The sequence below is a fragment of the Atta cephalotes genome (genome assembly GCF_000143395.1).
Source record: "Atta cephalotes unplaced genomic scaffold scaffold00035, whole genome shotgun sequence".
NCBI lineage: Eukaryota > Metazoa > Arthropoda > Insecta > Hymenoptera > Formicidae > Atta > Atta cephalotes.
In genome coordinates, this window is record NW_012130099.1 from 126081 (window position 1) to 150756 (window position 24676).

General features: G+C 32.1%; 3 protein-coding genes across 3 annotated transcripts in view; 1 reads left to right on the forward strand and 2 right to left on the reverse strand.

Annotated features, from left to right (window-relative positions):
* Window positions 1-9661, reverse strand: part of LOC105621599 (adenylosuccinate lyase) — a 33390-nt gene extending 23729 nt beyond the window's left edge. The window contains exon 1 of the mRNA XM_012203068.1: window positions 9506-9661. Coding sequence (XP_012058458.1) covers window positions 9506-9661 — 156 coding nt within the window. The remainder of the gene's footprint in view (window positions 1-9505) is intronic.
* A 676-nt stretch (window positions 9662-10337) lies between these two features.
* On the reverse strand, window positions 10338-14372 carry LOC105621649 (RNA-binding protein 47-like). Its single transcript, XM_012203116.1, has 4 exons — window positions 14171-14372; window positions 12342-12814; window positions 10753-10953; window positions 10338-10379 (listed from the first exon to the last, which is right to left on the reverse strand). The coding sequence occupies exons 1-4, from the start codon at window positions 14370-14372 to the stop codon at window positions 10338-10340; spliced, it is 918 nt and encodes a 305-aa protein (XP_012058506.1).
* A 3425-nt stretch (window positions 14373-17797) lies between these two features.
* LOC105621600 lies at window positions 17798-23405 on the forward strand. Its single transcript, XM_012203069.1, has 6 exons — window positions 17798-17845; window positions 19435-19561; window positions 19663-19760; window positions 21247-21466; window positions 22207-22720; window positions 23096-23405. The coding sequence occupies exons 1-6, from the start codon at window positions 17798-17800 to the stop codon at window positions 23403-23405; spliced, it is 1317 nt and encodes a 438-aa protein (XP_012058459.1).
* Window positions 23406-24676: the final 1271 nt, after the last annotated feature.

A 24676-nucleotide genomic window follows, 5' to 3' on the forward strand; every position in this document is an offset into this window, starting at 1 on the left:
ACACACACACACACACGCACGCACGCACGCACGCACGCACGCACGCACGCACGCACGCACGCACGCATTCAATGAATTTGAGTCGAGGATATTGGATATTGGATAAATTATTTAAATCGCTTTTCTTTAAAATTCTCATTATTCGCGTGTCCATAAATTTGCTACTTTAAATATAATAAATGTATATATGAATGTTATTCATATATATTTATTATATTTAAGACAAATTATTTCACAATTAAAAAAATTTTGCATTTATCTTTATCTAAAAAGATGTAAAGAATGATTCAGTGTTTTATTAATTATGAATCATCGAAGAAAGTAAAAAAGAAATAGCTGTTGGGATATCAAAAATATCCTACTTTGTATTTTATAATTGTGCAACTTTGTATTTTTTATGACTTGTCGAAAAGATGTATCACTTTTATCGGTTACTTTGTTGTTTCTTAAATTTCTATGCGCGTTTTCGAACAAGATCAGACTCCGAGTGCAAACATGAAGGAAACACCGATACAAACATTGAGCAAATGCGATCTCTGTCATCAACACATACAGCTTCCCGTAGAAACTCCTCCTGTGTCCAATATGCATTGTTTCCAACATCCACAATGGAGTTATCCTGCTATCGTGCAGTTTCTTCGTGGAGAGGTCAGCGCGCCGTGTTGCTCTGGGTAATTTGCTAGCTTTTATATCTAGGAAATCTCTTAGAAAATGACACGTTTTTTCTTCTCTTGCAGATGCAAATGCATACCGGATAATGCACAGATGCAACAACAATCACAGCAAATAATGTACAATAATAATATGAGACCACTGATATCAAAAGTAAAATCTAATTCTCATAAAATGATGAATGACGCAATACAGCAGATTACAAGTAAATCTAATATCATATAAAATTGTGTCAAATTCTTCTATTGTTCAGAATTATAGATTAATCAAAGTTGTTACTTTAAAAGGCGCAATAGGCCGATTTTTTTAATATTTAGATTTTTAGACAAGAGGAGGAGGCGTCATGTAGTATTTTTCTTTTCGAATTCTGCAATTTAATTTTAGGTTGAAGTGAGTTCGTTTTCAGTTTACTTCATGTTTTGGCTCATAATAGTTATGGAAATATAATCTTTATAAGCTCCTATTATGTATTTGAAAAAAACACATTTGTCACTATGTGCTCCAGTTTGGGATATATAGTACGTGATAACCAAGGGAGCAGATAGTGTTACTTTCAAAATATTTCATTAAATTCCATTTCCCTTCTTCTTTCTTTATTATCTTCTTTTACTTCATTTCAGAAAATAACATATAATCTATAAAACTTTTATGAAAATATTTAAAAATGAATTAAATGAATTAAAATTAAAATTTATAAAATTAAATTTGAATTCAATGAAACTTCTTTCATATAGCAGAAGTATTTGATATGAATTTTTCAATTAGTATAACAATAAAGCAATTTAAAAAGGAGAAATTTTCTGACTGAGTTTCGCGCGATAACGCATGACATCGATTATTATTTATGAATAATTCTCATTTATAGATATTGAAAGCAGAAACAATATTATAAGAACAACGCAACCAACTCCCACATATATTGCTTCAGTTTGTGGACCGGACAAAAAAATGCAGATCGCATTGGATATCGAGTATGTATGGATGTGTGTGCGTGCGTCGTGCGTGTCATAAAATAAAACAATTCTTTAAAAACGATTATTCCGTCCAAAAATTCTGTTACCTCTTTTAGATAATATGTAAAGGAAGTTGAGTTATTTTTCGCGGCGGTATTTAATTTAAAATAATTGAATAATAATAACACATATTTTAAAATAATTAAAATAACAGAATTGAATCTAAAATTGGTAAATATTAAGTATGGGAAAAAGTTCGTGGCGTTTTTCCCGTTAGATGTAACGAACTTTTTCCCACACCTAATATATCGAACAAGGGATCTGCTTCGACAACCTTGACGCATATTTTCAAGGTCACGATCCTCTAACAAGTTTTACTCCGTCAGTCCTTATCCGTTAAAAAGTTATTAATAAAAAAGTTTAAGAGATAATGTTTATTTCTGCTATATACAATGTTAAGAACTATCCCAAATCCTTCTCTCCTTGCATGATTTTCCGTTCTAGCTACAAACAAAAAGTGTCTACAACAGAGATTAAAAAAGTCAAGGGAGAGGAGAAAGATCAGAAAATTGCGAAAATTAAAGACTCCGATATAATCGAAAAGATAATCGTAGGGCATGAAAACGTAAAAGAAAGAAAGGACTGCAAGGAAGGATGCGAAGAAAATAAGATCAAAAGGAGTAAGGGAGGAGGAGAACATAGTCCTAGAATTTGTCAAGAGTTTAAGGATGTAATGGAACAAGAAAACATAACAAACTTAAAGGAATCGTCGATGCATACGTAGGTGTTATTTTATATAAAGCGATATGTTAATTGATTCAATTATGCATTTCGTACAGTTTCATGCATAGCGAAATCGACCGTCGTTGCGACGGTCTGATGAAATAAATAATTCAATATACGGGAAATAATCATTTTAGGGGCAGAATTTTAAGCACGCCGTTAAGTAGTAGAATGAAACCTCGAACGTTGTTACATTTAAAATCAAATAAGGTGGATCCAATTACAGACGTGTAAGCAACGAGAAAAATTCTCACAAATGCGACAAACCGAGACTACATGAAAAGAACGATTTTGTTAAAATATCTAAAAATTTAATTAGAGTTGAAAATAATTCTATTGAATCAATAAAAATAATGATATAGAACGCTTAACATTAAAAATATCAACGTTTTTTATTCGTTAAATGGATAAGGTGGATCAAGTGGATAATTATGAAAATAAAGAAAATGATACAAAAATATTTTATAGTATAAAGGAAATAATTATTGTGAAAAGAGAGCAACAAAATGTCAAATTCTATTTTGTATACAAAAAATGTAATTAAGTAATCTAACAAATAGAAATAATCAATGGCTGCATTTAGTAGAGAAAACAATTTTGCAAATGTCGTGGAATTCTTTAATATGTGTTCATTTATATATTTAGATACAGTAAGTGAATGAGAAATTAAGAGCAAGACCAGTCATATTAAAGAATTTTACAGTGCGAAGTTGCTTTCTCTGCTAAACACAGCCAATAATAACCGATAATTTCAATATTAAATCTTGATGATAATACTGTGAAAAATTTTAACAACCTGGCAATCAGTTTGAGCATCCTACAAAATTATTTTGGTGATTAAAACAAGATTATATTCAAGTCTGTATCTAGTTAATTTTTTAAATATTTCGTACATGGAAAAATCGTTCTTTCCGTGTACAATGTTGACGCAATAATTAGGAACTTTGCTTGTCACTTAGAAATGTATTCGTGATAAATGAGGACTGCATCCCCGAAAAGATGGCATCCAGGACGATACTTGATAATCAGAGTCAATCATTTCATAGTCAAGAAGTATAAAAATTGTTCTTAAGCTATCAAAGAGTTGGAAAGTAAACTCTAATTATGCGTTGAATCTTTATTCCTATTCTAGAGCGAGCATTCAGCAAGGATTGGAACGCCGAATTCTATAATTGAACGTCAGTCGAACGCTGCTTGTTTGCTCTACAAGCAACAGAAGGTGATTTCAAAGCGACTATTCTCATTATTCTGAAAATTAAAAAATTTGGAAATTTCTCAAGTTCTTGATTTGTACTGTCTCAACCGTGTGCTTTTCAGAGTTTAACGCCAACTTCGGACAATTCAAGATACTATATTGTCTTTAAGGATAAAAAGGGAAGATACTTCTGTGAATTTTGCGCACCGCCGGAAACTAAAAAGGTAAACGATCCATTCCCATTACGACTAAACACGCATCACTCATTTGCTGCAACACAACTCAAGAAACAAAATTTTCAAAATTTAGAAAATAAATTCGAACATTTTGAACATAAAAATTTTGTAATTTCATTAATTTTTAAATGCAATTTTGATGTAATAACTGATTATGAAAGAATAAAATGTACGTATGTTTTTTCTTTATGTTTCGATTCTTTTTTCCACAAATAATTAAAAAATAATAATTAAATTGTATTATTATTGTAGTAGTAAAAGAACAATATACATACGCGCATATTAATTGCATGCTATAAATTTATCGTTTCAATTTTTGAAAAAAAATTATTCTGTAACTTGTTTTTTTTCGATTGAAAAAACTTGGTATCCACTTTGATCAATAAAACTATATTTTGGAAGAAGAAATGAATTTTATTCAATTAAATTGATTCATTATTAATGCAAAATATTTAATATCTCAGATAACAAGCAGATTCGAAGGCACGGACTTAAGAAAGTTACGATGTGCCAGTTGTCGATTGCATTTTCGTGATCGAGGAATCAGAACTGTAAGTATTTGAATAATGATACGTAAAAGATTATTGAAGCTCTGTCCAATGAAAGAAATGTTAGGAATAAAGAGAATTAGAATAAAGAGAATTAGAGAAACAAAGCAAATTAGAAATAGAAATTAAATATAACGCGCAAAAAAGGTACAAATAAAAAATATAAAATATATCGTATCTTATTTATATTCTTATTTATTGTTATATTTAATTCCTATTTTTTTTATTTAATATTTATTTAATATTTATTCCTATTTCTTCCATTGCGCGCAGGCCTTCCATTGCGCCTCAGCTGATGAAAAGTTATTTCTATTCGCAGAAATCAGATACCTGTCCAAGATACACTCGATTGCAAAAGCACATGACTTCTCCCTCCACCACGTAAACAACAATCACAATTACATATCTCGCGTCGATAAAACCGCACATTGTGACCGAAAACGTCGATCGTGATTACTTCGTTAAAAATATTTATTCCTTACAATAATAGTCATTAGAAATAGCGATTAAGGAACTTAAAAGTATATTTGTCTTCGCGCGGACATGCTGAGAAGAAATAAGCAACGCTGATCGCGTTGTTGATTATTATTAGCTGTAACTTAACACTATGGTGTAAGATAACACTATCGAAAGAACATGATTCGTACTTCTTTGCGACATTCCTCGAAACATGATATAAAGTGCGGGATGCACAGCCAGCGGTGAGATGCGCGTCACTTGTAATCTGCTGTAACATCATTAATGTAACGCTGGCTTAATGTCGATTTTATCTTTATCTTTCATTTTCAGTCTTGTATTCTTAAAATATAGCATGATTTCTCGGAAATGAGGTTTGGTTTAAGGTTCCTGACTAGCCGCCGCGATCATATTGGATCGTGACGTAATAAAAAAATGACACGTTGAAGTTTCTTGCTTGCCACTTATGAATAAAGAGAATTTTATTAAAATAATAATGAGACATGAGGATAGTCCATTTTTATAAATGTTTTAAAGCATCTTATTATTTTTTCCGAAGCCATTCTTATCTTCCCTATAGTCAATAAATAGTTGTAAAAGACAAGTGAAGTGAAAATATATAGGCATAATACATTTTTATGCCTATTTTCACTTTCATGCCCCTTATGACTATTTACTAATTGGAAGGAGAATAAAAGTGGATGGATCTAGCGTTTTGAAGTGATTTCATTATTTTATCAAAATTCTCTTTGCTTACAAATGACATGCAAGAAGTTTCAACATATTATTTCTCTGTAATCATTCACCGTGATCCAATATGATTGTAGTGACTTAATCAGAAGCCTTAATTTCTAGCGAATCTCGAAGTTCTCTCACTCCGAGTACTGACAATAACAAAAAATATAACGATAAAAAATCTGAGACCCGAAAACTGCGTTCAGAAAATATACGGGTAGTTCATCATGCATTTATATAAAATAAATATAGTAAATATGTCAGCGCGAGACTTAATCTAATGTAAATCTGCAATCTATGCAAATGAACCGCTATTACATAGATCGTTAAAAAATAATTAGATGCCAACGATTATGCGCGATTTAAAAAAATGGTAACATCACATTTACCAATAAAATGCTACAAAATAAAAATAATCGCGAGTTACATTTAAGCTATAAATTGAAAAAATTGCGAAGAACTTAACAACGCTTAAATGCTTACATTAAAAAAAAAAAAAAATTTTGTTTGTACTACTTGTGCGAATCATTCTCTTTGGCAGCAACGTCAATAATTAAAAACAAAAATTATACCTTAATAATTATCCCATTAGAGCACACGAAATAAACGTAAAAACGCCGCCGTTCTATAAAATCTACATAAAATGTCAAAAGAAAAAAACAAAAGGAAGAGAGAAAAGGAAGAATCATAACTGAGCGTGAGCAGCTTCTTGCTTCAAGATCGGTCTGGGCCGTTTCTCGGTGCCGTTTGCCATGAGCGGACCGAAACAAGTTGTCACATTTTCCGCAGCCGGACAAATCGGTGTAAAATTCACAACAAGATTCGGCGCGTAATTCTTAACGTAGCATGACGTAGCGATGTTGGTTGTACGCGATATCGCGTTGCTATTTCCTGATTTCATCAGGATTCCACCGTGCCAGAATTCATAGTCGAATTTCTTGCTGATGGGACCTGGATCCGTAATCGATCTTCGCATACCGATCTGTTCGTTACATTGGTACGATCGACAATCACAGTTATGAGTGTGACGAGTGACGGCCGAGGATTGCGGATAAGCTGCAATGTCCTTCGAATAGAGATAAGCTGGCTGCTGCAGCAGCACATAACATGCCGGATAATTTTCATCATGGACAGCGGCGATTTGTCGAGTCTGATCAACCATCTTGCTAGTAGAGAAACTGGGTTGGCAATTCGAAACACCGGAATCGTTTGAGCATTGATATCCGTTAAACAAGGAAGGCGACAGATATTTCGGGTCGTTCTTCCAATCGTGCGAATTGCTCGGAAATTTGTCCAGCAAATCGTAAGTCAATGGACTGTCGGGACTTGTGGACGAGTTAGGTAATGTGGGCATCAGATTAGAACTCCACATATCAAAGTTGGGAAAACTATTCGCCTCTTTTTTTCGTTGCATCTTGTCCTGGAAGTAATGTTTGTTCGGTGGCTGTACGTTATCATTGATATCTGTGAGCACCATCTGCTTCTCGTCCTTGTCCTGCAAAGTATCATTCATGTCCGATATGGCTAGCATAGTAGAATAACGAGTGGCGTTACAGTTGTGATTGGTGGGTTTAATGATCGATGGATTAACTTGGCCATTCGGTGGGCAGATTGGCAAAATCTTTTTCCGGCCGCGATTTGAAAGAAGAGAAGATTCGTTTTGTATCGGTGAAACTGACGAGGACGTAGTCTTCTTGGATTGCAGATATTTCCGGGTAATCTGTACGTCACCTTTATCGTCAACACTGCCACGATCTTCATACTGGCAATATAGAAATGCGATTTATATGAAGGAAGAAATATTGCTAAATATTGCTAAAGCGGAAGTAAAGATTTGATTGCACCGATTCATTGATCGACTAACATTAAGATTCCTGTTAGCTTATCACTACAATCTTAGATTATGACATTAGAAGCAAGAAAATAATAAAAATTCTGGCAAAAAGATTATATTTGAATAGAAATATTTGCAATAGAATGGATTTATAAAATATATCAAAAATTCTTCTTATTTCGAGGAGATATTAAATTGTTTTTGATTTTTTTTTATGCACCATTCATTTCCAAATTATTTATTAATCAATGAAATAAAAGGAAAGTTTTCAATATATTTTATAAGTTAATTCAATATCAACTATATAAATGGTGTGTTCTATAGAAACGTATTTCTATATTAATATATTTTGCAAAAATTTTCACTTATATAATTTTTCGCTTCTGAAATCATAATTTGAGATAGTATAGCGAAGAATGAATAGGATCTTTTCTTAATAATCTTATCTTAATATAAAAATTATTATATAATAATAATAGTAAAGTAATATCATATTGGAATATGCTTTATTGTTTCATAATCAATGGAGATTCGTATATGTCCAATGATTTGATTTCATTGAATTTTCTGCAAGAATTTTTGCAGTTCGATATCCAAATATGTACGATATCGAAATATGTACTTATTAACATATCATTGAAGCATATAATTGTATTCTTTTTATAATCAAGATGGCATTTTAAATTATCTTTGCAAACGTTAAGATAATCATGTTTTCGAAACATATGGCGTCAATAGATAAGATGTGTGGCAATATAAGACGTTAAAAATAATTTCGTAATCTTCTCGAGCTTATTCCTATACTTGTATGTCAAAAACCAAATTTTTTCATTCAAAAATATTCTCACGTGAAAAAATATTCTCCTGTATCCATAAAATCTACGAGTTTTGGAAGCAAGTAATATAATATATTATATTTGTCTTTCATAAAACGCAGCGTGATGTATCGGAGCACGGTAAATATCCTGTTTATCAAAGCCACCACTTGAACTTGATATGTTGTACATTCAAGATCATGACCCTGAATGAATTGAAGTCTACAGGCACCTATTATAAGACAAGCCAGAATGAATTCGTATCATGAAACAAGTTAGGATGGATTCCAATCGAAATTATTTCATTTTTCTTAGAAAACACAATCAAAATCTAAAAAATAATTGAATAATTTTGATCGAAATCTATTCCAAATAATTCCATACATATCCAGATTCTAAATTTCAATTGGCTGCGTAAATCGTCATTTAATCTTCGGTAACGCACGGGTTATCATTATGTCATTTTTTTCTTAGTTAGAAAATACTCTACGAAACTATAATAATCTTGTTGTGAGATTCCTGGTTTAGTAAAAACAGTGATAGATATCCTGATAAAAAAGAACAATATTAGACTATTTTTAAATCAAAAGCGAAACATAAGTTAATCATTGGAGACTGCGGAATCCTCTAGAGACAGAAAATAAAAATTATGGTAATTGCACATACAGTATAAGGGATACAGTCCTAATGACTTTGATCTTGATATATGTTATCAAGATCATGATCTTGAATGACTTTCAACAGGTTTTAAGTCACTCATTATTTATGAAAAAATTATTAGCAAAAAAGTTTAAGAAATAACATTTTATTTCTTCCACATGCAATATTAAAAACTATTTTACATTTTAGGGAGGTATGAAGAAAGTATCTAGAAATAAGACAATATTTTTTAAACTTCTTTTATGCATAACTCTTTAATGAATAACAAGAGTCAGCTAAAACCTATCGGAAGTCACTCAGTATTTGTTCATTTAAAAATTTTTGAAGTTTTACAATTTTTTAGAAAAGTTCTCAGATTTTTAAACATTCTGAAAAATTATATGAAAAATTTTGGGGAAAATTTTCACCAAGACAATGACTCGTATCATTATAACGCGGAATGTAATTATTAATAAGAAAATTTTTTGGACGTACTTTTCCACAATAACACGTGTTATCAAAGAAAAAAGAGGAAAAAGAGTTTACTTGCAAATATACGTTAAATCTAGTTATTCTGTCCGAGCAATGTTAACAATACAGGTAAGTAGCAGTTTACTCTTACCGTTCGGGAGCACATACCATTTCAGCTTTGGCCAGATAAATCCAAAGCTTGCGCCATGTGCTGAACTTGTTCTGATCACTGAAATTGTATCGCATTTCCTTCGAAGCATATCGAGTCGACAACGGGCTACGATAGTCGCAATAATCGTTATTCGGCACTTTTGAGACACTCATGGTTAATCGAGAAAGAGAAAGAGAGATTCAGAACGAAAAGAACTGTCTAACGCGACCGTGTGAATGGAACTACATGCGATCAGCTGATACCGCCGGTGCTGTTCTATTTATGGGCCACACATCTAGCTCTCTAGATTGATTAAAACGAAAAACTGTGTACTAGCGCCACGTTTTGGACAATACATGGACTACTTCAAGCCGCTTAGCGCTCTACCGATGATTCAGAATGAATGCAGATTCAGACGAATCGAAGAAAAACTTAAGAGTGCATGGTTATCTCGGCCTTTTTTTGTGTACATATCAAATCTCGTAAGATAATGTCTAAGAACGAATAATCAACTCTAATTGTTCGCCCTTGTCTAACCCGATCATGTAATAGCATGGAAGAGAAAAAATGGTTTTAAGTTGAAGTATCTTACTATTGGTAAAAATTCTCTTATTAGTTTTAATTAAGGAAATAACAATAATAACAATAGTATACGCACATTCCAATATGACAATGTTCAATAAAATAAAAAATGTGACTCGATAAATCTTATAATTTGTTATTATCTTTTTTCGCGATTATTTTTCTATCTTAAGTTCAAGCAGTGAAAATAATGTCACAAATCATTATAATTAAAAAAAATTAAAAGAAGCCACTGATATTTGAACATTTCCGTACGTAAATTTAACTCTAGCTATACACATTGAGATTCCAGAAACCCCAACGCATTTGCTAAATGGAGATTTTTTTGTGTTTCTAAACTTTTCTTTTTCTTTGAATTTATATATCTCGAAGCTTCTTAATTCTATCGACTTTTACACATTATGTTTCTTAATCAATTCTCCATCAATTGGAAAAAAAATTAATAGGAATATGTTCATTTTTACCGAGTTACGGTAACAAATATGAATAGAATCCCAAAAACCCGAATGTGTACATCAAGGAAAAAAAATGTGTATAGTTAGGATTAACAAAAATAATTTATGTTCACAAAAAGAATCGATTAAAAAAAGTGGATTTGCGTAATCTATAAATTTCAGTGCTTCAACTTTAATTATTGAAATGTATCATTTTTGGAAAAATAAAAATTATAATTCCTGCTCACCACATTAGAAGGATTCCAATCGACACGTGCCCATTCGACGTGGACTTCGTTGCATTTGAAAAGTCTTTCAGGTCTCAATTTTCGTCTCGCTAAAGCTGCGTTGCGATGAGATTTGAAGGAAACTATAGCATAAGCCGCGTCATGATTCGGAAATCGATAAATAGATACGTATTCGATGTCCCATGCTGATGCATAAATTACCTAAACATAACGAAAAAACAAATTGACATTTTCATATTATCTATAATTCCATAGCAGAGAGAAAAAATTCTAATTATGACTTCATATTCCACATAATGCAAAGTGCACTTGAAAAATTAAAGGTGTAACATACACGAACACATGTAGAGTGGACCATTTTATTTATCTCGCCGATTTTCTAAAAAATTTTTAAAACAAAATATTTGAGAAATTGTTCTTACTAGAAGGAAAAAAGATCTTAATTGACCTTGAGATATCTTTAAGATGAAATCAAGGTTAAAATTTTTATCAAGGTTTAAAATTTTTTAATTAAATTTTGTAGTTTTTGTTATATAATTCCTCTAATTGCATATAAAAATGTTGAGATAGAGATGCTAAAAAAAATCAATAATTTACGAAATATTTTATATACTTTATTCTGGTACACATATTAACATGATATATTAAATATTTACATAAATTTTATTAGCATAAATTCTTAAGCTTTTGATAATATTTAATACTTTTATAACAGAAGATAAATAAACTGATGTAAAGAAAATATATAGTTGTTTTAAAAAAAATATATAGGCAAAAGATAATTTTTCAAATAACAGTTAATTCGTCTCATTATTCTATTCTATTATAAAAATATTAAGGTATAATTATCAAAAAGTTAATTACGAGATATTTTTTAATATTTCATGTCAATATATGCTAAAATAAGAGTATAAAATCTGAAATTATAAACTATTGATTTTTTTAATATCTCTACCTTAAAGAGAAATGTTATGCAGAGATAAAGGGAAATAAGAAATATGATATGGACAACGACGATAAGGCTATGATATAGAGATTATGTATAAAAGAGAATGTAATTTAAGTTTGTAATAGTAAGATAAGGGTGAGAGAGGAATGTAAATGTGAATGAGTTAAGTGTTTATGTAAACTAAGTCCTCTTCTTGGCTGTGTATGCTGAAGTGTAAATAAATTTTATTCTATTCTAGTACCTCTACCTTAATATTTTTATCTGCAGAATAATATTAAAGGAATTACATTATGTAATATATATATATAAAATTCCATTAAAAAAATTTAAAGTACCCTTGACGTAAGAAGAACATCTCAAAATTAACCAAGATTATCATCTTTCCTCCTTCCCTCTAGTAATTAAACAATTTTGATCTAAAATATTTTTATCTTAAAGATTTTGAGAAAATCGACTGGATAAGTTAAAATGACTCATCCCGTATATGCACATTAAAATATATACAATATCAAAATAAACGAGGTATGAAATTATAAATAGAATTTTATTGTGAAATTGAATTACGAATTATCAATCTATCGGTTTAAAACGGGCTTTATAAATAATAAATGTAAGCATAAAAGATAAATAGAGATCTCACCCTAACGACTTCTTCTGATTCAATATGCCATGGTAGAGGACCGATGTAAAGCTTGCACTTGTTTACGCTCGCCAGAACACGTATTTTCCTGCCCGGTGAAATCTCATATTGGTCCAACTGGATAATGGCGCGCGCCGCATCCTCTGGATTTGTGTACATAATGAAACAATAACCTCTCGTCAGTTCAGCCATATCGACCATCAGCCGAATCTGAAAGACCTCGCCGACCATCTTGAACAACGGATATAAAGTGTCTTCGTAGATCGTCTTCGGAATTCGGCCTACGAAGATCTCACACTCTATACCAGGAGTTGGTCCGCTCCAACGAATCGGTTGGATACTAAGGATCCTTTGTCCGTTGATTTGCGTAGAAGCCAGCTTATACTCATGCAATAATCGAAGGACGTTCTTATGCGTTTGTAATTGTCGACGTAAAGATGGGCACATGAGCGACGGCTTACTCTTCTCACTTCCTGTACACACAATATTATTGAAGGTATAAGTGTTAGTACATTATACTGTTATGTACTAGCACTTATATCTACTTATGTACTAACTAAAGTTAAAAAGTTAGTAGATGAACTTATAAAATTAATAATACTGTATCGTTTTGGATAAAAATAATAGAAAGTATGTTTTTTCGATAATAATAATTCAATTTATTTTTATATCAAAGTTTACAGTAAATTAAATAAAGGAGAAATTTCACATAGTGAAGAAATGCTTGTTAAGGTGCAGAAACGTGTAAAAATCATATCAATTTAGACATATGCAACAAATTGATATTATGCCATTTTAATTGAAATTCTAATGAAAAACATCTGAAAGGAGAAGAGATGTAAACGAAAACAGTATAAATAAAAAAAATACATTCGACACCTTTAGAAAAAAGCTTTTAGAAAGAAATGAATCAAATTTTCTTTTTTTCTGCCGATTTGTCATAGTCTAACTCTTAACAACGGTAATTATAGCATTATTGTCATTAAGAGTTACAAAATAGGCCCCTTAATTTGATCTTGTATATATAAAGGATGTTTCATTCTTAATATTTCTAGGAGAAAGGGATGGAATTTTAAACTAAAAGTTCCTTTCTCAATTTTTGTTCATATCATTCATTATCGGGAGAATGTATAGTAAGCATTTCTCGCGATTAAAATTTTATTCTAATTCTTCATATTAAATAATGAATAAATTTCATATTAAGAAATAAATAAATAATAAATGAATCAATAAATGAGAAAAATAATATGAAAAACATAAAATAAAATAATATGACAAGATTAATAAAATAAAAGATGAAAAATTAGAATATTAATCGGGAGAATGTACAGTAAGGTGCGAGGAGTCCCGTGGCATGGGACTCTACGTTCCTGCATACGTTCCAGCTGGGCGCAATCTAACTGATCAACTTCAATCGTTAATAATTCAGTAAATAACAATGGTCTGAACTAAAATTGAGAAAGGAACTTTTAATTCAAAATTCCTTCTTTCACTCCTAGAAATATTAAGACTCATGGGACACCTTGTATATGTATATACATGCTTAGCGCCGAGCACTATCGTGTCTCCAGATACATATATATATATATATATACAACCATCGTAATAATTTCAGGACCTCTTAAACTTTTTTAATTTACGCAAAACACATGATTTGTCTTAAAACTGATTCTTTTCATTAATGAACGCTACTTTTAAAGTATTATCGCGTCTTTACAAATATTTCATAAAAGGTGAATAAAAAGCATTCTCTTCAAATAGTAACGTATTCTCTCATTCTCTCTAAATAATAACGTTGATAAAAAAAGAGTACAGCATCTTCGACTCACCGTTGTCCAAATTTTCCGGATCCAAGGAAATTTCCTGTTCCATGACGCCGACGGCATTTTCCATATCAGCGATCGGAAATTGCGGCCAAATTGAGATCTCTTCGTTCTTCAAATTCTTCATTCTCCGAAACTCGCGTTTTTCCTCCTTCCTATTGCTTCTCTTCCGATTACTTTTGCGGCTCTCTCTTGACTTGTTCTCCATCTTCACACACTTCGCGATATCAGCTGAACATTAAGAACAATCTCAAACGGTCAAAGATACGAAAGAACGATGTGCATATATGCATATATATAAATATGTGCATGCATATAGATACATACTGCGTAATAAGTTACGTATAAATGTATATATGCATAATATATTGTTCACGCGGGAACTAGTAACAATCCTGAATCAATCGACTGCCACGACGAATGGAAGTGATTCCGATGAAAAAAGAAGCCGGATCGTGCCGGTTGTGAATAGCGTGCGCGCTCTGGCCACCTCACCTTAGCCGCCTGGCCGGGATAGAGGACGTAGGACAAGAGATAAATTCGGGTATACTTATCAGGATTGGTGGACGATTTAGCATGGAAGGGATCAACCGTTGTCTCTCTCTCTCTCTCTCTCTCTCTCTCTATCTCTTCTACGAAATTTCTTTTTCTCTTCTTCCAATTCCCGGAAGAATGAGCGACGGCCACTGGCTCGACGACTTTCATCTGTCAACGTCTGTCAATCGTGTCGCCGTGTTGGCGGCCAGCGCGGCGCCGCGGGACAACATCAAACAATCGGTATATTGTGTACCACGCGTTGTGTATGTCGACGACGCACACGACGCACGTGTTACAGATTATACTCAAGTACACTACTTATAAGCTTTTCAACAATACAGAGTAGGCAGATTCCCGGATATAAGTTCGGGAAACTTATACGATGTTACATAATTATGATTTTTTACGGTTATTACAAAAATACATACAAAAAAATATTTTATCGAGAATTGAGTGAGTGTCTAATTCATGTCTAATTTAATATTAAAATTCAAGCAGTAATTTGGTATGTAAAATTTTTCCTGCACCCTTTAAAAAGGACTTAAACTTTAAGACTTAAAATCTACTCTCCAAGGATCACTATAAAAGTAGTAACAAATGAAATAAATATAAAAATGTGTTGCTCGATAAAAGCTGAATTATAAACACAACTTCCATATGTATGTCGTTTGTTTGAAACAAATATTAATACACAGATTTTATACTCTGACAATCTCCTTAATTGTAAATTATACTAGAGTATTAAAGTTAAAAATATCTCATTTTTTTATTACTGTAAATAGTTAATAACCTGATGCAATTTTCTTATATACTATCTGTTTGCATATATACCCTAAAGACATACATTTAAAAAACAATTTTTTGTTAATCTGATTATATATAATGTTTTATAAATTTATAAAAGTTTATTATCCACACATTTACTTTATGTATTTAATTTAATAGAAATTTATATAATTTTTTATATGTCACATTGTATATATAATTGTCATTACTTTTTATTGTTTATTTTTTAATTCAGGAAAATTTGTAATGCATAAACTTTTAATTTTGTAGAGAATATGCATTTTAATTTATATACATTCATTGGTTAGAAATCTCTTATGTATTTAATTTAGAAATTCTATCTAATTTTTTATACAGTCACGTTTTATATTTGCCATTATACTGAGACCAATAGAAAAAAATGAGACTAATAGAAAATAAAAAGGATAGGATGTGGAACGTACAATTAAAGAATAAGGGAAGATAGGGAGCTAAGTACAGGTAAAGAAATGCTATATAGAGAAAAAGGGAAATAAGAAAAGAGATATGGACATTAATAATGCTCTGATATAGAGATTATGTATAGATAAAAGAGAATGTATAATAATAATTTGTAGTTGTAAGATAAAGGAGCGTGTAAGCGTGAATAAGTTAAGTATTCCTGTAAACCAAGTTCCCCTTCTCGACTTGTATATGCTGAAGTGTAAATAAATTCTATTCTATTCTATTTGCCATTACACACTTTTTATTTATTTTTTAATTCAGGAAAATTTGTAATGCATAAATTTTTAATTTTGAAAAAAGCATTTTATATATTTATAAAATATGCATTTTTAAATTTATATATATATATATATATATATTCATTCGTTAGAAATCTCTTATCTCTTTTGTGCCCTATATTTAAATAAAATTTCTGACAAGTTGAAGTGTATACGTTATTTTTTTCCACGGAAATTGTTGAGAATCATTGAGAAATTAAATAATCGCGCTTCGTCTTTTCTCGCGAGGTGTAAACTTGTAAAGTGTCCTCGCGAGGAGTGTCGAAGACAGTAACGAGATTTAGCGTGTTGCGAACGGGTTCAAGGTACGACTTACGAGGTGTGCGCGACGAGCCTTTCCGTGACACATATCCGGAGGTTCGCATCGTCCTGCGCCATTGCACCGTGTGATAATAGCATTGTTACTGTGTCGTTCGCATGCAGGCAATCCTTATTACATGACACATGGTGCCGCCAACCTGGGCGTCCAGTGTGCCTTCGCTATATGTATCTTCTCAGTCGTTGCTCGAGCGCGTCGCGACGCGAAGCCTTGGTTTTCTGTGTTACGCCGTGCGACTATTACAGGTGATAAATATACTGGTTTCTATTATTGAACTAGGACGCACAGTGCGATAACGATAGAATGTTCAGAATATAAACATAAACTAATAAACTACTTAAAAAATAATATTTAATAGTTGTTAGTTATAGTCTCGAAAAAATGAAAAGAAATTCCTTGATATTTGTCATTATATCTGCAGACGTTACAAGAAAATTATTTCTTTTTTGTAAAAAATATTCAAACTTCAGTTTCAATTTCATTTAAATTTTATTTTTCATGCAAAATGTTTTCCTTCTCATAAATTTTAAAAAGTAATATAAATCTGATAATTAATATTCATAATTAATATTTATAATTAAATTATTTCACATATATAGAAGAGATTTGTACAAATTAATTTGTTATTTATTTTTATTTATGCATTTTTGCTTTTGTTATTTATTCATAATTTATTTATTTATTTTTTTTTTGTTAAAAATTTTGTCACTTTTTACAATGTTCATTTAGATTCAGAAATAGTACACTGTAGATTTATTTAAAAAGTTTCGTTTATTTCTTTTTTTAAATTGTAAATTCTCATAATAAAATCTTTAAACTGATTTACACGTTATATGCTTTGCCGTAAGAAACGCTTGCCACAACAATTTTTGTTTCTTTTTCGACCAGGAACCTTATTCTCGAAAATATTAATTATTAGAGAAATCTGCAATATATGTAATACACTACATTATTTTCGTACATTTTCATGAATTTATATATTTGTCGAGAATATCGCCTCAGGATATGAATAAATTTTTAGTCCCTATATAGTCAATGTGATATATCCTCTCGACAAAAACCAATTGTTAACGTGGCTAATAGCGTTTCAAAAGAAAATGAGAACGGTTTGTTAATAGCCTGAGAAATCACGTAATGCTTCGCCGAAAAGAGACGACACTTTCGCAAATGGCTGCTTGTTCTCCGTACCTTTACTTATTTGCTTGATAGTGCGCCTTTAGTGATCGCATCATGCCAATCATGTGGAACCGAAAGGTGTTCATCAGAATAATTGAAGTGGTACGTAGATATATCTTTAATTTATCGTTAGTACGAAAAGCTTAATTTCGCGATTGATTTCCATTTGACATTTATTAATTTGGCGTTCACCAATAAATAGAATTTCATTGCATCCAGATTTCTGAAGACTTGTAGAGCCTTCTAGTATATATTGATTCACCAAATTAACTTATTTACTTTTCTATTTCTAATTCTGCTTTTAGAAAGAAAATTAAGTCTAAAATCAGCTAAATTTAATTAAGATTTATCATATGCAATATGCTAAAACATTTGTTTAATGATTTATTTAATAATTCGTGATAATATGTCAGACTATACGCGATGTTCTTAATGAAAATTGTTACACGAATCAAAATACATTTAATAATGTTTATATTTTTTATTAGAATTTTTCAACGTGCATTCTGAAATATTCTAAGATTTATAAAATTTCTTATTCTTTATGATTTCTGAAAGAGTACTTTAAATTTTTCAAATTTTATAAGATTTCATCAGAAATTATGGGATATGAAATCTCTGAATATTGCAAAATTCATACATACTTGTGTAATTTTATAATAAGATGTAAGACTCTCTCTACACTTCTGAGATATTTTAATTCGTAAAAAAATTTGAGAAATTTTTTCAAAAGTAAAATTATTAATAAAATTATTTAGAAATTCTGAAAAATCCTAAATTTACATAAAAATTCCAAAAAGTTATACGAATAGTTTTAAGAAAAATTTTCATCAGGATTCGAGACAGTTTGAAATTCGCAATTTGTTTGTATGATATTTGCGAATAGTGCTTGTGAATTTGAATTATTGTTTATTATTCGTGCTATATAATTCGTCAAGGAAGCAGTTTTTTTTCTACAAAATCGAAAAGCCCGAATTGCTATGAATTTCGCATAGTCTAACGAGTTTAGAGGTTTAGAGCAATGAATCGCGTGAGATATATCTTCTGTATATATTTATGCCAGCTCAAACTTTATAAATAAATATTTTATCGAAATAATATGAATTTTCGAAGCCCTTGATTTTTTAATTATTTACTGTATATTATACTATTACATATTTTATTTTGTTATAATACTTACACGAAAAAATAACTATAAAAAATAATTATAAAAATCTCTTTTTTTTGTACAATAATCAAGTAAACAAGATTATTTGTGTAAAAGTTTCATGATGCAGACATTAGTTGTTTGATCCATGAATAAAATTAATTTTTTTTATTTACAGAACCACTAATATATTTCTGCATCATAATGAGACTGCGTGAATCATTGAGATTTTTGCCTTTATTTTTCAAGTTGAAGCATTATAATAAAAAAATCAGCCAAAATACATATATTGTAAATATATTAAACTGTATTAATGTATCATTGAATAAAAATATTGTTATTCATAATTTTTAATAGTTATTACTATACGTAATTCTCCGACATCATATCTGAGAAATTATAAGTGTGTGTTGTCGTAGCTTCAACATTAAATATTTCATCAAAACGATATTACTTTGAAACCTTCGAGGGCGATTATATGTATAATTGTCTAACATCACTTATGATGTAAGGTTAAGAAAAAATCGTACACGTTGGATTGCAGCTTCTGTGCGTCGCCTGCGTCGTGGCGCTTAGAGTGACGGACGATGAGAGCCGAAGGGTCTTCCATTACTTGAGAAATCGCAGCAGGGAGTGGTCGCTGTTGAACAATGTGACGTGGGGCAGTATAGGTGCCTAACTTGAATGATTCAGACATCCGGATCCTGGCGCTCTCGCATGCCGAGGATCGCGACTCGCGACACACTCATTTCCCGATTTCCGTGTATTTCAGGCGCTGCCCTCGCAACAGCGACTTGTGGCGGATATATCATCATAACGACGGGTCTTTTGATCGCTGCAGCTACCGGGGAACTCCATGGCCGAAAGACGGTAATTGGTTTCCTTTTTTTTCTCTTTCCTTTTCTCATGCGAGAAATGCGTTGTAACCGCGTTTCGTAATACCGTCAACGGAACCAAAATGATTCTCGATTGTATGGAGAGATTAGGAGAATGATTTTTTTCACGAATATAAAAAAAACAAAATATTCTCAGCCATTATATTTTCGAAAAGGAAATCAATTTTGGATAAAGTGAAAGTTATCTTTTTTATCTGATAGATGGGGCATTTATATATATATATGTCTTCGTCTAAAAAAAAAAGAGAAAGTTGACATAAATTGTTCGAGATAAGAGATTCGATATGTATCATACAGAGTCCTGATCTCACTATGAAGATTAAAAATTGAGCCACTCTTTTTTTCAGATTAGCTCAATTTTCACTCTTTAGAATGAAACTTCCACTTAAAAAAATTGAAAGATCTTATACGCATAAAAATATTCCAACGAAATAAATCTTATTATTTAAGTATCTTCAGTCCTCTACCTTATTATATAAATATTTCCTTTTTTTAAACAAATATAAATATTTCCTTTTTTTAAACAAATTCTAAGTTAAAAGCATACAAATATGAAGAACTTATCTTTAGGAGAGTTTCATTTGTCATCTTTGTCTAAAAAAAAAAAGAAAAGAAAGTTAACAAGCGCTTCTCATATTTATAAAAATGACAGAACTGAAGTTATTTATGTAATAACGTAAGATTTTTTTCTGTTCTTTATCGGCTTCTACTATCAGTAATATTAGGTAGGTAATATTATGATAAGTTTCGCAAAGTCATCCTGTCAGGAAGAACAAAAATATTTCGCCGCGAAGATAACCCCTGTAGAATTTCCACGTATAACGCAGAAGAACGACACGATGGCGAGAGCAGGACTCGCTTCGACGTCATGCCGGAATCCTTCCCAGGCGCTCTTAATTTATTCCGAGGTTGGTCTGCAATGTGAAAATATACCGCGTAAATCACGGCGATCGCGATGGCGCGCGTGAGAAAATCGGTAGCGCGACGCGAAGGTGTCATTGAGGGGGCCAAGGATAGGAATATTTTCCTTAGACGAGAGTCGAGAGCGGGGCTCGCCCTGCCATGCTGCTGCTCCGCTCCGCGCCGTGCACGTAATCGCAACCTTGGTCAGTCGCGACACGTAACTCGTTTGATGAGTCATAACTGAGGCTGGGTCTAGCCGATCTTGAGTGGACTGCATAATGCGTAGATTTCCTGTATTCTTGCTTGCTTCCAATAAATAAATCTAACGAAAACCGATGGCACGTGCATCGCGTTCTGCAATGAACAGCTCTGAACAGCGTTTGTAATATGCGTCAAACACTGAATATATCCTTTTTTTTGTTGTTTTTTTCTTTTGCCCACAAGGTTGAGTAATAATTTTTATGCATAATCAATCGGCTGCGCTAGGCGTAAATAGATCGCATCGACGTTAAAATCACGCAGGTGTAACGGATTTAACAAGCCCGATTGAATTTCAGGAATTTTTCCTGCTCGGACTGGGTGTGATCCTCTTCGGGATAGTCGGCGCCTTGTCGCTGGCCTCTATCGACAGCGTCCCTGAGGATCTAATTGACAATGCCGCAGTTTTAGGAACGCTCTGCTTGCTCACAGCATTGGTGTTCATCGGAGATCTATTGATGAGCCCTCCTCGTATGAAGAACAAGCAGGATCAAACACGAATCATCGAGAAAGATTTGGGTATGATTATTAGAAAAATTATTAGATTACTTTTTATAAAATTTGACTTTAATATGGTATTTATTATATTATTTCTATTTTATTTTTTTTGTATTTTATTAAATTCGGATTGAAAGAGAATTAACAAATTCACATTTAAAAGTTTGGTGCAATTGGTCAATTCTTTCTTCATCCGAGGACCGATTTCTAGCACACAAGCCTAGACTTTATACGCATTCATAGATAGCAAGATTGCGGGCATGTATTAAATATAACGTTATATATGGTTTTTATATGTATAATATCATATTATATGTATAATCTTATACGTATTATACGCATTATACATACATTATACATACATATTATACATACATATTATACATGTAAAAAACTACTCGCAACTTTAAATTGCCCAACTGTAAAAAATTTTGCGCGTATTCCGAAAATCGAAATTTGAAATAAAGTGTTACCTCTGAGTCCACCAATGAATGTATATGTATGTATGTATGTATGTATCTATGTTCAGTGCTGTATTAAGTCTGTGTGATAGATTTTCTACCTTAATAGTCGTCAACGTTAATGCTTAATATCTCGATTCGCGAGAGACCTCGCCGATCGCCACGTTTTTCTGTCATATTTTTTCGTTTTGAGTGAAAACGCTTCGAAAGAGCTTAATTTCATTAAAATCGGAGGTGAGGTAACTATTCTAAATCATTACCTTTATTTATCTAAAAAATGATATGAATGTTCCGAAATAGGGAAGCGTCAGGTAACGCCGGTGGTGACCATTGAGGATACAAAGAAGTCAAAATCATCAACCAACATTGTTAAAATACCCGAGGACGAGGACGGTCGTGTGAACGAAGCTTTTCAAAAGGCAGACGATCGTCGCTCTGATCCACGATCGCAGCAGGAATCATCCGATACACGTCCGCAGGACATCCGGGGCGATCGTGGACTTCGCGATGATCAGGAACTAAGAGAGCACGCTCAGAATTTCGAGAATGGCCGTGCTTTACGTGATTCGCAACGGTACCGAGAGATCGAGATGCCACGTGCTATCCTGCACGACCTTGATCGCAGGATCGACGAGTCCAGGATAATGTATAAGAGTCGTGACATCTATCAGCGGCCGGTCGACGAAATCGATACACCGCGGTTCCCGACGGAATACGAAAAAGGAGATCCAATCTTTGCGAGAATCGTCAATCCAAGCGTGAAAATTATGAAGGTCGAACGAGACGTTGAGGAGGAACTCGACAACTACAACAGGTGATTTCTTGCGTCCGGAGACCCATCGTGTCCTTGGTTCGGAAACTTCATTTAAGCGTCGACAATGTCTACGCGTTAGCCATCTTGGATCACGCTGTCAGGACCACGAAAACGATTCTTACCGCTAATAGAAGTAATTTTTTATAAATAGAGAACGCTTTCAAGGTTACCCTAGTGAAAATTTTTCTTAAAATTCTTTATTTAATTTCTATAATATAATAATTTTATAACTTTTTGGAATTTCGAAATGGAGAATCACATTGTACGGACGTGAGTCGTCAGAATCGTTCGCTTCCTTGTTTCCGACGTTATGATTCAAGATGTATGACGCATAGAGTGTCAGTTCTTAAATAATTTTGTTTGAACGACGAGCAGATATTCGGACAATAGTCAATACGACAACGTACCCATCAGAATGCGCGGCTCATCTGGAATCCTGAGAGGTCATCGCGATGTATCCTTCAACGTACCACCTCCGCCTAAGGATTATCGATCTAGAAGATCCAAGGATGATATTGAGATGCTGGAACAATATTTTGGTGTACTGAAAACTACCGGCACGCAAACTGCAAGGACACCGTATTCACCGACCGATCCAGGATACGTTCGACATACTGCAAGTAACTGGCCGCAAGACATTAAGTCGAGCACACCGAAACCTAGCCCGGAACATTCTAGAATTTAATCCTTTCATGCACACGCGGACACTTTCGATCTTTTTTTTAATTAAAAATTTATTAGCCAAGTCTAATAAGAATATTAATTTTTTTCTTTAATTAGTAAAATTAGTCATTAAAATTTTTCAAATGGTTTTTCGTCACTAATCTTAAAAATATCTATGTTCTGCTATAAGATGTAATTTGTGAATTTTATTTTCACAAATAATTTAGTCATGAAAGGATTAAAGCAAATCAAATCATAATAATAATCATTGACAGCTCAGCGAGACGAGAATGGATTGAAATGAATTAAAATGGATTCAGATTTTCAAAAATATTGATTCGAATGTTACGAATGTTAAAATGAATGTTTTTCAATCCTGAATGCATTTTTATTCATAGGAATTGCATGGAGCATATCTCTATGCCTTTCAATCTAAAAATAATATTAGCTTTTTCTGTACACAACACACACATTGTGAATACTGTTCAATTCAAAATTTTCAATCCAATTGCATCCAATTGAACCTTATTGAATCCAATTGAATCCAATTAAATCCAAAAAAAGTATTCGCTATTTAAAATACGCATTCGGATAGAAAAAAATTTCAATCCATTTTAATCCAATCTCATTTGCTGGGAGGGTGTTTACTGAAATCTTAAATGTTAAAAAATTCCCTGATAATTTCTGTTTTCAGGTATTTTTATTGAATTGTCCGGAAAGTTCGTGCCGCAAAAGATATAAATTTAATAAATGAAATTAAAAATTTAAATCTTCTGCGTTTCAATTTTCTTTCAAAATCGGCACGAACTTTCCGGACAACCCAATATTTAACATTCTAGGAAAAATTAGAGAATTTTTTAATGTAACTTTGAAATAAATTCGTGCAAATAACACAAACTACATAATGTAGATTAGTAAAAGACAAGGATTTTCCATGAGATTGTGTATGTATCCGTTTTCTACAATTAAAAATGCAAAATCTATGAGATAAGCATAGGGAAGACTCACTGCAGTGAGTTACTTTTTTCTGCTATATTTTTTTATTGTTGTCCTGATTTTTTAAAATAAAACACGAGTACATAATATACGTACGTAATATATGCCATATTTATTGCTAACCGATTGTCAGCATTTAATATCACTAAGAAAATGAAAGAAATAATGTTTCAAAAGAGACAGAATTTAAATTTAAAGTGAATTTCTACCGACTAAAATTTTATGAAAATCTGCTTTTCAAATGAAAGGAAAATTTCCCCTGAAAAAAGTTTTTCTACAAAATAATACACCCTGTGC